General features: G+C 36.7%; 1 protein-coding gene across 8 annotated transcripts in view; it reads left to right on the top strand.

Annotated features, from left to right (window-relative positions):
• Positions 1-17,096, top strand: part of ANKRD31 (ankyrin repeat domain 31) — a 134,009-nt gene that overhangs the window by 66,641 nt on the left and 50,272 nt on the right. For all 8 annotated transcript variants that reach the window (XM_049707675.1, XM_033430034.2, XM_049707678.1 and 5 more), the window contains 3 exons: positions 7,579-7,721; positions 13,679-13,841; positions 15,929-16,044. In XM_049707675.1, the coding sequence (XP_049563632.1) occupies positions 7,579-7,721; positions 13,679-13,841; positions 15,929-16,044 (422 nt within the window). The remainder of the gene's footprint in view (positions 1-7,578; positions 7,722-13,678; positions 13,842-15,928; positions 16,045-17,096) is intronic.

Consider the following 17,096-nt stretch of genomic DNA (forward strand, 5'->3'; position numbering starts at 1 on the left):
TGTCTTGTTTTTATCTTAAACCTCCATTTTTAAATTTATCTTCTAACATTTTTCTCAAGCACAAAAGAAACTTGTATAAGGAATTCCAGAGGGAAAAAACTCAGATTGATCAAATGTCATTTCAAAGAGAAATGTGACAATACAAGATATAAATAGGAAGGTCAGATGATCTTACTCTTTTAATATCTAACTTGAAACCATTTGACATGATTAGTATTTACTCTGGTCCCATTATATCTTATGCTCTGTGAGTCTTTTGGCACTTGTATCAACAAATTTTTTTTTTTTTTTGGCGGTACGCGGGCCTCTCACCGTTGTGGCCTCTCCCGTTGCGGAGCACAGGCTCCGGACACGCAGGCTCAGCGGCCATGGCTCACGAGCCCAGCCGCTCCGCGGCATGTGGGATCTTACCGGACCGGGGCACGAACCCGCGTCCCCTGCATCGGCAGGCGGACTCTGAACCACTGCGCCACCAGGGAAGCCCAACAAATATTTTTGATGTGGTTAATTTGTTTAAAAAAATGAAGCATACTTTTTTATTGAGGTATACTTGATTTATTATATTAGTTTCAGGTGTACAACATAGTGATTCAAAGTTGTAATATTGTACAACTGTACCTCAAAAAAAATTTTAATTACAAATAAAAAACAAACAAAAAAAACCCAAAGTTGATAGATTATATTCCACTTAGTTATTGTAAAATATTGGCTGTGTTCCCTGTGCTGTACAATATATCCTTGTAGCTTATTTATTTTATACATAGTAGTTTGTACCTTTTAATCCCCTATGCCTATCTTGCCCCTCCCCCCTTCCCTCTCCCTACTGGTAACCACTACTTTATTGTTTATATCCATGAATCTGTTTCTGTTTTGCTGAATTTGCTTGTTTCTTTTATTTTTTAGATTCCACAGGTAAGTGATAACATAGAGTATCTTTCTCTGTCTGACTTATTTCACTACGCATAATACCCTTCAGGTCCATCCATGTTTTTGCACAAGGCAAAATTTCATTCTTTTATGCCCAAGTAGAATTCATTGCGCATATATATACACAAACACACACACACACACACACACACACACACACACCCCACATCTTTATCCTTTCATCTGTTGATGGACACTTAGGTTGCTTATATGTCTTGGCTATTGTAAATAATGTTGCTGTGAACACTGGGGTGCATGTATCTTTTTGAATTAGTGTCTGTTTTCTTCAGATATATACCCAGCAGTGGAATTGTTGGATCATATGATAGTTCTGTTTTTAGTTTTTTGAAAAACCTCCATACTGTTTTCTACAGTTGCTGCACCAATTTACATGCCCAACAGTGTACAAGGGCTCCCTTTTTTACATATCCTCACCAATATTTGTTATTGGTGTTTTTTTTATGATAATCATTCTGACAGGAGTAGGATAATATCTCATTGTGGCTTTGATTTACATTTTTTTGATGATTAGCAATGTTGAGCATCTTTTCATGTGCCTGTTGGCCATCTGTATGTCTTTGGAAAAATGTCTATTCAGGTCTTCTGCCCATGTTTTGACTGGCATGTTTCTTTTATTGGTTTTGAATTCTATGAGCTGTTTATATATTTTGGATATTAACCCCTTATTGGTCATGTCATTTGCAAATATTTCCTCCCATTCAGTAGATTTTCTTTTCGTTTTGTCAGTGGTTTCCTTTGCTGTGCAAAAGCGTTTAAGTTTAACTGGGTCCCATTTGTTTATTTTTTATTTTAATTCCTTTGCCATAGGAGACAGATACAAAACAATGTTGCTATGATTTATGTCAGAGTATGCTGTCTATGTTTTCTTCTAGGAGTTTTATGGTTTCCAGTCTTACATTTAGTTCTTTAGTCCATTTTGAGTTTATGTTTGTATAGATGTGAGAAATGTTCTAATTTCATTCTTTTACATGTAGCTCTTCAGTTTTCCCAGCATCACTTATTGAAGAAACTGTCTTTTCTCCATTGTTTATTCTTGCCTCCTTTGTCATAGATTAATTGACATAAATGTGTGGATTTATTTCTGGGCTGTCTGTCCTGTTCCATTGATCTGTGTGTCTGTGTTTGTGCCAGTATAAGACTGTTTTGATTACTGTAGCTTTGTAGTGTAGTCTGAAGTCAGGGAGTGTGATTCCTCCAGCTCTGGTCTTCTTTCTTGAGATTGTTTTGGCTATTCGAGGTCTTTTGTGCTACAGTACAACTTTTAAAATTATTTGTTCTAGTTCTGTGAAAAATGCCATTGGTATTATGATAGGAACTGCATTGAATCTGTAGATTGCCTTGGGTAGTACGGTCATTTTAACAATATTAATTCTTCTAATCCATGAACACGGTATATCTTGTCTCTCCATCTGGGTGTGTCATCTTCAGTTTTTTTTTTTTTTTCATCACTGTCTTATAATTTTCTGAGTACAGCTCTTTTACCTCCTTAGGCAGGTTTATCCCCAGGTATTTGTCTTTTTGATGCAGTTGAAAATGAGAAGGTTCCTTAATTTTGCTTTCTGATAATTTGTTGTTAGTGTATAGAAATACAACAGATTTCTGTATGTTAATCTTATATCCTGCAACTTAACTGAATTTATTGATGTGCTCTAGTAGTTTTTTGGTGGTGTCTTTAGGATTTTTCTATGTATAGTACCATGTCATCTGCAAAGAGTGACAGTTTTACTTCTTCCTTTCCAATTTGGATTCCTTTTATTTCTTTTTCTTGTCTCATTGGTGTGGCTAGGCCTTCTAATAATGTGTTGAATAAAAGTGGCAAGAGTGGGCATCGTTGTCTTGTTCCTGATATTAGAGGAAATGCTTCCAGCTCTTCACATTGAACATGATTTTAGCTGTGGGCTTATCATATATGGTCTTTATAATGTGGAAGTATGTTCCCTCTATACCTGCTTTGTGGAGAGTTTTTTTCAAAATGGATGTTGAATTTTATCCAAAGCTTTTTCTGCATCTGTGGAGATGATCATATGATTTTTATTCTTCAACTTGTTAATGTGATGTATCACATTGAATGATTTGTGGCTATTGAGCCATTCTTGCATCCCTGGGATAAATCCCACTTAATCATGGTGTATGATGTTTTTAATGTATTGTTGGATTCTGTTTGCTAATATTTTGTTGAAGATTTTTGCATCTATGTTCATCAGTGATAATGGCCTGTAATTTTCTTCTTTTGTGTGATATCTTTCTCTGGTGTCAAGGAGATGCTGGTCTTGTAGAATGAGTTTGGAAGTGTTTCTTCCTCTGCAATATTTGGAATAGTTTGAGCAGGATAGGTCTTAATTCTTCCCTAAATATTTGGTAGAATTCACCTGTGAAGCCATCTGGACTTTGGTTCGTTTGGGGTTTTTCATTACTGATTCAATTTCATTACTGGTAATTTATCTGTTCCTATTTTCTATTTCTTCCTGATTCAGTCTTAGGAGACTGTACATTTCTAGGAATTTGTCCATTTCTTGTAGGTTGTCCTTTTTATTGGCATATAGTTGTTTGTAGTAATCTTTTATGATCCTTTGTATTTCTGTGGTGTCCATTGTAACTTCTTTTTCATTTCTGATTTTATTGATTTGGGCTCTCTTTTTTTGTTGGTGAGTCTGGCCAAAGTGTTGTCAATTTTGTTTATCTTTTCAAAGAACCAGCTCTTAGTTTCATTGATCTTTTCTATTTTTTTTAGCCTCTATTTAATTTATTTCTGCTGTGATCTTTAAGATTTCTTTCCTTCTACTAACTTTCAGGTTTTTTGTTCTTTTTCTCTAGTTCCTTTGGGTGTAAGTTTAGATTGTTTATTTGAGATTTTTCTTGTTTCCTGAGGTAATCTTTTTTTTTTAACATCTTTATTGGAGTTTAATTGCTTTACAATGGTGTGTTAGTTTCTGCTGTATAACAAAGTGCATCAGCTATACATAAACATATATCCCCATATCTCCTCCTTCTCGCGTCTCCCTCCCACCCTCCCTATCTCAACCCTCTAGGTGGACACAAAGCATGGAGCTGATCTCCCTGTGCTATGCGGCTGCTTCCCATTAGCTATCTATTTTACATTTGGTAGTGTATATATGTCCATGCCACTCTCACTTCGTCCCAGCTTACCCTTCCCCCTCCCCATGTCCTCAAGTCCATTCTCTACATCTGCATCTTTATTCCTGTCCTGCCCCTAGTTTCTTCAGAACCCTTTTTTTTTTTTTTTAGATTCCATATATATGTGTTAGCGTATGGTATTTGTTTTCCTGTTTCTGACTTACTTCACTCCTAAGGAAATCTTGTATCGCTATAAACTTCTCTCTTAGAACTGCTGTTCCTGCATCCCATAGATTTTGGATCATTGTGTTCTCATTTTCATTTGTCTCTAGGTATTTGTTGTTTTTTCCTTTGATTTCTTCAGTGATCCGTTGGTTGTTTAGTAGTATGTTGTTTAGCTTCCATGTGTTTGTGTTTTTTGCAGTTATGTTCTTGTAGTTGATTTCTGGTCTCATAGTGTTGTGGTTAGAAAAGATGCTCAACATGATTTCAGTTTTCTTATATTTACCAGTTCTTGTTTTGTGGCCTAGCATGTGACCTATCCTGGAGACTGTTCCTTATGCACTTGAAAAGAATGTGTATTCTGTTGCTTTTGGATGGAATGTTTTATATATATCAATTAAGTTCATCTGGTATAATGTGTCATTTAAGGCCAGTTTTTCTGTATTGATTTTCTGTCTGGATGATCTGTCCATTGATGAAAGTGGGGTGTTAAAGTCCCCTACTGTGTTACTGTCAATTTCTCCCTTTATGTCTGTTAATATTTGCTTTATGTATTTAGGTGGCCCTATATTGGGTGCAAATATATTTAAAATCATTATACCTTCTTCTTGGATTGATTCCTTAATCATTATGTAATGTCCTTCTTTGTCTCTTGTAACAGTTTTTGTTTTAAAGTCTATTTTGTCTGATGCAGATATTGTTACCCCAGTTTGCTTTTTGTTTCCATTTTCATGGAATACCTTTTTCAATCCCCTCACTTTCAGTCTGTGTGTGTCTTTAGATCTCAAGTGAGTCTCTTGTAGGTAGCATATATATGGGTCTTGTTCTTGTATCCATTCAGCCACTCTGTGTCTTTTGATTGGAGCATTTAGTCCATTTACATTTAAAGTAATTGTTGATATGTATGTACTTATTGCCATTGTATTCATGGTTTGGGAGTTGTTTTTGTAATTTTTCTTTATTCCTTTCATCTTTTGTTCTCTTGTGATTTTATGATTATCTTTAATGTTATGTTTGGTTTCCATTCTCTTTTTTGCATGTGGCTCTATTATAGATTTTTGATTTGTGGTTACCATGAGTTTTATTTATAGATGTGTGTGTATATATATATGATTATTTTAACTTGCTGATCTCTTAATTTCAGATGCATTTTAACAACCCTGCATTTTTACTCTCCTCACCTCACAATTACTGTTTTCAACATCGTATTTTTCATGTATTTGTTTTGTGTATTGCTTAACTGCTTATTGTGGATATAGATGATTTTACTACGTTTGTCTTTTAACCTTCCTAATAGTTTTGTACCCAGTTGACTTACTACCTTTACTGTATATTTGCCTTTACTGATGAACTTTTTCTTTTGTGATATTCATGTTTCCAGTTATGGCCTTTTCCTTTTTTGCTTAGAGGAGTCCCTTTAACATTTCACATAAAGCTGGTTTGCTGGTGCTGAACTCTTAGCTCTTGCTTGTCTGTACAACTTTTGATACCAACATCAAATTTGAATAAGAGCCTGGCTGGGTAGAGTATTTTTTCTTGTACATTTTTCCCTTTCATCACTTTAAATATATGCTGCCAGTACCTTCTGACCTGCATAGTTCTGTTGCAAAGTCAGCTGAAAGCCTTATAGGAGTTCCCTTGTATGTTATTTGTTGCTTTTCCCTTCCTGCTCTTAATATTCTCTCTTTATCTTTCAATTTTTCCGTTTAAATCACAGTGTATCTTAATGTGGTCCTCTTTATGTTGATCCTGTTTGGGACTGTCTGTGCTTCCTGGACCTGGATGTCTCTTTCCTTTCCCAGATTAGGGGAGTTTTCAGATTATTATGTTTTAAAGTATGCTTTCCATCCCTTTCTCTCTCTCTTCGTCTTCTGGGACTCCTATAAAGAAAATGTTTGTACACTTGATATTGTCCCAGAGAGCTCTTAAACTGTCCTCACTTCTTGATTTCCACTACTCTGTCTTCCAGCTTGCTGATTCGTTCCTATATATATCATTTAGTGTACTGTTAATTCCTTTTAGTGTATTTTTCATTTCAGTTATTGTATTCTTCATCTGTTTGGTTGTTCTTTATGTTTTCTAACTCTTTGTTAAAAACTTCTAACTTCTCTGTTCATCCAGTCTTCTCCAAAGTTCTTTTGTAATCCTTACAGTCATTACCTTGAGCTCTTTCTCAGGTAGATTTCCTATCTCCACTTAGTTCTTCTGAGGTTTTATCTTGTTCCTTTGTTTTGAACATGTTCCTGTGTTGCCTCATTTTGCTTAACTAGTTATTTCTATGTATCTGGTAGGCTTGTTACATATCCCACCCTTGGAGAAGTAGCCTTTTATAGGAAATGTCTTAAGCTTCCAGGAGTTCACTCCCCTCTGATCACTAGAGCTGTATGTTCTAGGGGTACCCCCTAGGTGGGCTGCATGGGTCCTTCTGTTGTGGCAGGCTGACTACTGTGTGTGGTCTCGTAGGCTTGGCTGGCCCCCAGTACAGTTGGTTGCCAGGCCCTGCTTTGTGTGGAGGCTGCTGGCCCCTGGTTGGTGGGGCTAGGTCACAAGGTGGCTGGCTGCTAAACCCCAGGGGACCCCAGGGCTAGTGCTGGCTCACTGATGGGCAGAGTCTGTGTATAGGAGATTTACCAGTGGGTGAAGCTAGTTCTTGGGACCAGTGCCAGCCCACTGGCGAGCAGAGCCAGGTCCTGGGGTCTGGCTTCAAAACCCAGGGGTCCCAGAGCTCATGTTGGACTGCTGGTGAGCGGGGCCAGTTCCTGATACAGGTGGCTGTGGGGTTCAGTGTGTCCTAAAGTTTGTGTTGGCCTACTGCTAGGCAGAGCTTGGACCCAGCTGGTCCTAGGGTTGGTGCTGGCCTGCCTGTGGGTAGGCTGACTCCTGCCACAGCAGGCTGTGGGGCTCTAGTTGTCCTGGGGCTGGTTTCCACCCACTGTGGGTGAGGCTGTTCCCAAGGCTAAAGCAGCCTTGCTGGTGCACAGACCTGGGGCCTAAGGATTTCTCGGCTGGTGCCTGCCCACTGGTGGGTGGAACTGGGTGCCAGGGTCTCTGGCTACAGGGCCCTGTGCATCCTGGGTCTAGAGTTAGTGCACTGGTGGGTGGGTCTGGATCCTGGGCCCTCTGGTGGACAGGCCCATGTCCAGGGGCAGCTCTGGGCTCAGGGATCTTTAGGTAGCCTGTTTTCAATATTATTTCTTGTCCAGTACTTAGTACATACATTTGAATCAATAAAGTTAATAATTCCATTAGTGCAAATAAACTTAATAATGAATATACTACTTGAATACTGATTTGTAAGCAGCTTGTTTTGTTTTTTCTTTTTTCCCTTTTTAGGTTGGACACCACTTCATGAGGCAGCTAGTACGGGATGTAATGATATAATTGTAGAGTTGTTAAAAGCTAGTGCTAATGTTAATTGTGAAAATGTAGATGGAATTCTGCCCTTACATGGTGCTGTTGCAAACAACCATTTAAAGGTATAGTGCACATCAGATTAGGTTCCTATTTCTTTTTCTTTAAAAAGTGAGTGAAGACAGTGAAGATATTTTAAATTGCGAACTGAAGTGATTCCTTAAAACAAATGATTTTTAAAAACTGCTTAAAAGTACAAATGAATATGATATTACATATAGATTAGAAAACCAGTGTATTTCCTAATGAATCATTTTTCCATTGTCTCTTCATCATGTAATTCATGTAAGTGAGAATAAAATGAAAGGGCTAGAAGTAAACACAGCCTATTAATATAATACATTCCAATTTTAATTGCATTAAATGCTTTGCTGTTGTGTATAAAAGAGTCTATATAGTGATGATATATGTGACAGCCAGATGTTTTTTAAACTCGTAATTTCTCAGTGGGTTTGAAGTTTCAAAGAAATGGGTAAAAGCTCAAGTTGCTTGTTTCCTTGGGGGTTCTTGTATTTTTTTCTCCTTTTTTTTTTTTTTAATCAGATAGCTATGGTAAAAATGTCACAAGAGAAAATCACCAGGGTAGTTATTTCAGTAACACTCAATTTCAAATCTAGACTTTAAAATTCTCCAGATTTTTAAACTCATCTTTTTTGTTCGACAAACCTTAGAAGATTTGTCAGTAGGCAATATAGACTTCAGGAATAATTATTGGCTTTGAAAAGTAGTTAAGGAAACTACCAGCAACAACAACAATATAAAACCAAGGTTCATACAAAAAATTCCTTGGATCTCTCACTAAAACTACTTTTCTGTCTTTAGGTATTTTTAATAGCCTGGTAATTTTATTTAATTTTATGAAAATATATCCCCACTGTTTTCAGTCTAAATATAGTCATGTGAAAGAATAGTATTGAATTTATGATTTGCAGAGATAAGAGAGAGAAACTAATGATGAAGAATAATACCAAATGGGTGGGCTAATGTCCAGGGAGGCTTCTTTGATCAAAGAAGCTCTTTGACCTTTAAGATATTTAAATTAAAAAAGAATTGACAAAGTCTCAAAGTTATGTGGTCATGCAATGGAAGAAAGCAAACAGGAAGAGTCATTGAAGTGATGAACTTACTGGTTATATGTACAGGGAAAAGGTTACTTAAAGTGAAACCACTTAAATAAGGGCCAAAATTTCATAGTAGGAAAATCAGGATTTTAGACATTATCCTGAAAAATGCAATATAAACAAAATAAGGGGTTTCCCAATACCACCACCCCTATACTTGGAAATTTGTTAGAAGGTGTTACAGAGCTCAGCATATGATTGTATTCATAGCTAAGATTTATTACAGCAGTATAGTAAGGGTACACAGGGGGATCATCAGAGAAAAAGGTGGAGTCTGGAGGTATCCATGTGCAGGCTGTACTATGCACTCTTCCTTATGAGAGGTCACATACAGTTTGCTTTTCCCTCAGCAGTGAAAATGTAGCAACGTAAGTGCAATGTTTCTGTCCAGGGAAGCTCATTAGAAACTCAGTGCTCAAGATTTATATTGAGGGCTGGTCATGTAGGCACCCTCTGCCTAGCACATAGCAAGATTCCAGACTCCCAGAAGCATAAATAAACCACATTGCTTGTGTAGACAGTTTAAGCACAGAGAGCCACTCATCAATTAGGGACAGTTTTATATCAATGTAGGGCACTGTTTACCAGCCAAGTTCACAGATGCCAGCTACAGACCAACCTAGCAAGCAGCCTTTCTAGATAGCAGTTTTATGCCTGCTATGTTAACTCCTTTCTAAATAGTATTATATTTAGTTTCTAATTGAAATACATACTGATTTCTGGAACAGCAAAAACAGAATAATATATGCTTTCTGGGCCTAGCTTTTCTGGCAAAATAGTATGACAGCACATAGGACATCCTTTATCTCACAGTTGGTTTTTTGCATCATGACCTCAGGGAAGCTCTCTTTTTCAAAAATTTTGAGAGGTGCCACAAGTTTTCCCTAGGTCCTGTATTAATCCATTCATATTCAAAATTTTTCTTTTTTTTAGGTTAACAGTTTTACCTCTAAGTTTCTCATTTATCAGTTGCTTCACAGGTGCTTCAAGCATTTCTACAATATTATTATTACTATTATTATCATTATTTTTTTTGCTGTACGTGGGCCTCTCACTGTTGTGGCCTCTCCTGTTGCGGAGCACAGGCTCCGGATGCGCAGGCTCAGCGGCCATGGCTCACGGGCCTAGCTGCTCCGCGGCATGTGGGATCTTCCCGGACTGGGGCGCGAACCTGCGTCCCCTGCATCGGCAGGTGGACTCTCAACCACTGCGCCACCAGGGAAGCCCTACAATATTATTTTAATATATGACTTCAGGAAATCCTACATCTTTACATTTTGGCTTTGTAATCAATTTGTAGTGTATTTCCATTTTATTGTTGGCTATTTACAGTATCAGGGACCAGTAGTAAATTGACCAAAACTCAAGAGAAATATGTTGACTTGATGGATGGGAAAAAATGCCATGTTATTGAACAGGGAGGGATGTTTGATTAGATCAAATTTTGTAAGTAGCCTTCATAAGTGAGAATTTTCCTGTTTTGAAGACTGTAGCTTCCCTCATAGAAATTTGGTAACTTCAAGGGTTAGAGAAAATGATAACTCAGATGTAGAGGGTCTTCTGTAAAGTAAATGCCAAGAACTGAAAATTCACCACAGGAAATAGCAGAAAGGGAGCTTGACAAAACACTGAACTGGATTTTAGAGAACTTGAGTTCTAGGCCTAGTTCTGCTGCTTGAGAAAGATAAAGATATCTTTAGCCCTGAAATAAGGAATTTGATCTAGAGCTGTACTGTCCTATACTGTAGCCACTAATAGCCACATGTGGCTATTTAAATTTAAATTACTTAAAATTAATTAAATTAAAAAATTCAATTCTTGGACTTCCCTGGTGGTCCAGTGGTTAAGACTTCACCTTCCAATGTAGGGGTTGCAGGGTTTGATCCCTGGTTGGGGAGCTAAGATCCCACATGCCTTGTGGCCAAAAATCCAAAACATAAAACAGAAGCAATATTGTAACAAATTCAATAAAGACTTTTAAAATGGTCCGCATCAAAAAAAAAATCTTAAAAAGAAAATTCAGGGACTTCTCTGGCGGTCCAGTGGGTTAAGATTCTGCCCTCCCAATGCAGGGGGCCTGGGTTTGATTCCTTGTCAGGGAACTAGATCCCGCATGCATGCCACAACTAAGAGTTTGCATGCCGCGACTAAGAGTCCTCATGCCACAACTAAAAGATCCCGCACGCTGCAATGAAGGTCCAGCCCGCGGCAACAAAGAATCCTAGTGCCGCAACTAAGACCCAGAGCAGCCAAAATAAATAAATAAAATTTTTTTGAAAGTTTCAATTCTTCAGTTGCATTAGCCACATTTGAAGTACTCAATAGCTACATGTGGCAGTGGCTCCCATATTAGACAGTATAGATTAGGACATTTCCATCATAACAGAAAACTCTGTTGAACAGCTGTGGTCTAGAGCAAGGATTGGTAAATATTTCCTACAGAGGGCTAATCAACAGTTTAGGTTTTCCGGGCCACACAGTCTCTGTTGCAACTACTCAACTGCTGTTCTAGTGCAAAAGCAACCCTAGACAACATGTAAATGAGTGGGTTTGACTGTGTGCCAATACAACTTAATTTACAAAGTCAGGCAGCAGACTGGATTTGGCCCATGGGCCATAGTTTGCTATTGCTTGATCTAGAGAATTACTGACGTTCTTTTACCTAAGTGGTGATAAAGACAAGTTTGCTTTTGGAATAACCTTCCACATCTCTGTTGCCTTTACTTTAAGGAGAAATATTCTATTTAAAAAGAAGGAGGTAGTATTTTTAATGATATTTTAATTCCTTTGATACTGCTATATTGCCAGCATCTTTCTTCATATCTTCATTAACTTTCCCTCCATGTGACAGTTCTTCTATCATTGACTCATTTTATTTCTGACTCACTTTCTCCCCTTTTGTCCCTATTTCTTTATTTTGAGGTAGGATATTGATAGATGATCTAGAAAGATTAATATGGAGGAACAAGAAAGGTAAATATATGGTACTGTAGACCTACTAAATATCAATTCTATAACACCCTGTATATTTAATTCCTAATTTTCTCTGTGGCATGACTACATGCAAAGTTATTCAACATCTTATTTTCTTTTTCAACTTTCAATTAAAAAAAATCTTAATTTCTTTTTTAAGTTATCTTCCAAGATGGTCATGTATTCTACATTGTAAAATGTGGAGAATAAAAAGATAAGGAAAAGAAGAATAAGAGATTTTTTTAAAAGATAAAATGTGGGGGGAATGGGTACCCACTTTTGTACAAGATGGGATAGCAGGGGTAAGATATTTCCTCCCACCTTAAAAACTAGAAAAGTGAGCAAAATATATGAAATAACAGTTTTGAGACATTAGACAACATGCAGCAGAGGGCAGTGATCCCTGACAGGATGGAAACATGAGACTAACCGTATGATTGCCCCACCTCATGGACTAGGAGGAGTTTTCAGGCAGAAGCCTAGGGAGGAAGAAAGCAAATAGCCTTATGATCTCAATGAGTTGAGAAGGTTGTTTGGAGTTTTAAACTCCAACAGCTGAAATTTATGGGGCAAAATACCAGACAGAATATATCTGCACAGAAAGAATTCTCCAGAGCTTTAAAGGGGAACCCCCTCAATTCCTTGGCTGATCTACAGATGTGGGTAAGGAAACTACATGAGGTTAAGCAAAGAGCCAGCAGGCTGGAGATTACACAGGGCTAAATAGGGGAGTGTTTTCCTTAAGCCCCGCCATGTGCCAAATACTTTACACGGGTTCACATTTAAGCCTCATAGGTGAGAGAAATGAGGTTCTGATGGTAAATAACTTGCCCAAGGACATAGATAGTAAGTAGCAGGAGTGAATTTTGTATGCTTGACTTTAAAACAAATAGGCTGATAGAACAAATAAGGAGCTATCCTTATTACTTCTACTGGCCCATTTGCTCCTAAGTTTTTCTGCTTTTCCATACCTGGACACAAGTTGAAAGAGAAAAGCTACTAGCCCATATGCATATCTTTACTTTAACAAAATACTGACCATTTTTCCTAAACAAAAGATTTTTCAGTGGTTTGAGTCATTTGCCTTGTGCAGATGGAATCACTGATTGTTTTTTACTAGTTGGCTTATACTGTCAACTAATTAGTGACAGTCTTTAACTTTGATGACTTATAAACTTACTTCTAATACACAACTTTGAGTTATTCAAATTTTTTCAACACAAATTTGAGTTATTTGAGTTATTCAGGGAAGCATTATTTATATTAGAAACTTTTGCCCCCAAAATGTCACAACATTTATCTTTGACCTCAGTTTTCTCTTCTTTAAAAGGTGGGGTTGGAGTAGATTATTTCTGTTTCTTTTTAATCTTATTAACATTCTGTGAATATGTCATCTATTTAGGAAACATTTGCATAGAAAATATTAGAATGGACGTTAGGTTCCCAGGCTAGCTTATAAAACCTCCTAAACAGTAACATACCTGAAATATAGTTCAAATGAAACTTTATTCAACTATGTCTGATGGCAATTTATAATACAGTGTATAATTTAATATAATCCTGAAATGATCCCTCCTCCCTTCTCCACCCTATCTTCCAGCAGTTTAGGGGAGGACAAAGGGCTGTGTTAAAGAGATAGAGTAAATCCTTTTGCACATCAGTCTCCCAAAGTCTGCCTCTTCAGCCATGAAGGCAGCATATCTGGTACTTTCATGTCATGGTGTTTGGTTCTTCTGTGAGGACAGATCAGGCCAAATCAGTGGAGCAGTTTACAGTTGTCATATCAAATTTAATCAAGATTTTCTTGGTCAGAGTTTGAAAACTTTTTTTTGATAACTTTTAATACTTAATAGTGGTGTCTTGTAATGAAAGCAGGAATTATTGATCTTAGGTGTCTGTAGAGATAACTTTGGAAAAATACCTTTTAGGCAGCTGAGATTCTGCTACAACATGGAGCAAACCCTAATCAAAAGGATCAAAAGCAGAAGACTGCTTTGGATGAAGCAGATGATAAAAACATGAAAGAGCTGCTAAAATCTTATGGTGCTATTGAGACTGACAATAGAGATGAGAGTAATGCTGTAGTCACTGGTATGTATGTCAGTGGTGCTTGCTATTTTATAAGGGTGTGTACCTCTGCTTAGAAAAAGAAAATCTTAAGATTTGTGTAAATTATTTCATAACTAGGGATAAATGTTTTGTATGTTTATTAAACTCTTGAAAAGCATCATTTATTTTTAGAAATAGCATTTCCAAACTTGGTTTAATTTATAGATTATATGGTCCTGTTGTATTGGGATTATATGTTGAAACAAAACATATTCATTAAACAAACATTAATCTCTCGTAACATTGGATCTGAGATAGAGATGTCACTGAAACTATGCAGATTGGTTTACTTGTAGTGGGGCTGGAAAAGAATGACATACTAAAGTCTTTGAAACTAATATTGCATTACTTCAAAATTTGTAATGATGCCAACTTTTCAAGACAAACTTTCTAATGCTAGAATATGAATTTGTTAAGCAAATATATTATGCTTATATATGTATGTGAGTGTATGTGTAATATATTACAATGGAAAGAATATTTCAAGGGAATATATAGGTAAAATTTTGTGAACCATTTTTAGCAGTAGTTTGCACTTAAATAATATAATGAGTTATCTATAAGAAATAAGCATTTAATCCTGCCATTTGTGGCAACATGGGTGAACCTGGAGGATGTTATGCTAAGTGAAATAAGCATAGAAAGACACAGAAAGGCAAACTCTTTAAGATGTCACTTATATGTGGAACCTAAAAAAGTCAAGCTTAAAGAACCAGGTAGGTAGTTGAATGGTGGTTGCCAAGGGCTTGGGGGAGGGGGTGATGGGGGGGAGATGGGAAAATGTTGGTCAAAGAATACAAACTTTCACTTATAAGATGAATTAGTTCTGGGGAGCTAATATATAAGATGATGATTATAGTTTATAATAATAAATTGTATACTTAAAATTTGCCAAGAGAGTAAATCTTAAATGTTCTCACCAACACACACACGGTAACAATGTCAGGTGATGGATGTGTTAAAAAAAAAAAAAAGAAGCATTTAGTGAACACTAATTGAGAAAACGTACAATTGTTGAGCACCTGCTATACAAACCAGGCACTTGCCCAAGAAGAGCTTCCAGTCTTGTGAGGAGATAACCAGAAAACAGGCAGTTAAACACGATTTTGGGAATGTTGAGGAGAGAGAATTGTTCTTCCTTTTCCTTCATGCTTGAGCCTTGACTCATAGAAGAAGAAAGCCGGGAACTTATCTGTCCTCTCTATGAGGGAGAATATTGGGAAGAGAAAACCCGTGACTCACTTTTCCCCCAGCCTACCACAGTCCTTACCAACTGTTTGTTTTCAAGGGAGGAATCATTATTACTGATATGATTGGTGAGAGGCAAGGATAATCATTGTGTCCTATTTTACTAGTGAGCTAGATCACATGTAGGTCAAAGTCAAGAGACTGATACACAAATCTTCTTTTCTTTGCCTGCTACCATATGCTAAGTCCATAAGGTCAGGGACTTTCTTAAAGCCCCAGGTATGTCTCTTTCCCTCTTCAAAGCCATATTTGGAGTTATTGGGCACTCTTGTTAAAAAGTGCTATATCTATTCCCACTTTTCTGTTGTTTCTTGTATATACCTTTCCTTCATCAGGTTCCCCAGCAGAATGAGGGGTATAGGGTACCCATATATGGAGAAAGAGAATCCAAAATGGGAGAAGGTTCAGAGAGAATTTTACGGAGACAGTGAATTATAGTCCTAGTATTTAAGAGCATGGACTTGAAGTCAGATCTGGTTTCAGTACTAGCTATGTAACTTTAGGCAACTTCTTGAATCCCTCTAAGCTTCACGTTCCTCTTCTGTAAAATAGATGTAATTAATTACCTACCTCATGGGCTCATATGAAGATTAAATAAGATGATTCAGGAAAAGAATTCGATGTCCAGCATGTGATAAGTATTCAGCAAATGTTAGCTGTAGTTAGTCAATTGATAATAAATAATGAGGTGCTGACCAACATTAAGATATCATAGTAATTATAGACTTACTTTATCCTTCCCATTCCTGTCACCATTACAATTGATAAAATGATGCTAAATTTTTACACATTCTTATATTTTCTAATTTTATGTTTTAAAGTAAAAATTCCTGCTATCCAGGCAAAAAGACATAAACAGTGTTTTTGTGATGACTGCAAAACTGTTGATACACGTTCTATTTCACACCAAGAAAAAACAAAAGAAAACCTCGCCATGGTGAGTGAAGTTGAAATCCTTTTGTTCTTCAGCCTAGAAAATGCCATTCTTTGGGCCAGCCAGCCATTGGCTGTTAGCAGCACTCTTTCCATTTTAAGGACATACAGGTTGAAAATGGTTTTTGTCATAAGAAAATAATACAGCATAATTGAACAGAATGAACCAAGAAAATATGGTATATAGTTAACTCTCCATTATCTGCATTGAACACAGAATTATAGTTTAGCTGCTATCCTTTACACCTAGATTGCGTTTTTTGGCTACTTCTTATCTGACAGACAGTGCCACTGTCATAGTGTGTCTTCACCCACCCACTTCCAAAAAGTATCTAAGATACATACTAGGTAGAAAAGACCCTGAAACCCAGACAGAGAAGAGAAAAGAAACCTGGTTTAACCAACGTGGATCCCACATGGTTTATAGTGACAGTGTTTGCTATATGTGAAATCCCTCATGTAAACGTATATTTTTTGAAAAAAAAAACCCATAGTAGTCATACATATATAAATATATAAAATGGATATTCTTAGTTTAATTAAAACATACAGCTTACTAGACACTAACTTCTTAAGCAAAGTAGCATCCTCAATGAAATATTTTGAATAAGACTATGTATGTTGATTAGATTTCCCTTACATATTTTTTGTTAGTGTAGAGGAGAAAATATTATTCATTGAACCTAAACTATGATTAATCAACTGTTTTATACCTTAAATATTTTGAATGGTATTCAAACTAAATTGTATTTACCTCAGCATTTAAAAAATATTTTACATTGTTCCTGGTATCTCTTGTAATGAATGAAAAGTTAATTGTCAATCTAATTGTCATTCCCTCATAGGTAATGTCTTTTAAGCTTACAGTTTTTAAGATTTTTCTTTTATATTCTGCAGTTTCACTAGGTTATGTCTAAATGTGGATGTGCTTTTAATTAATTATTCTAAGGACTAGGCATGCTCCTTTAATCTGAAGACACATTTCTCATTTGTATATTGGAAACTCTCAGCCCTGATATCTTTGAATATTACCTCTGTCCCATTCTCAGTATCTCC

Source organism: Orcinus orca, chromosome 3 (genome assembly GCF_937001465.1).
Source record: "Orcinus orca chromosome 3, mOrcOrc1.1, whole genome shotgun sequence".
Classification (NCBI taxonomy): domain Eukaryota; kingdom Metazoa; phylum Chordata; class Mammalia; order Artiodactyla; family Delphinidae; genus Orcinus; species Orcinus orca.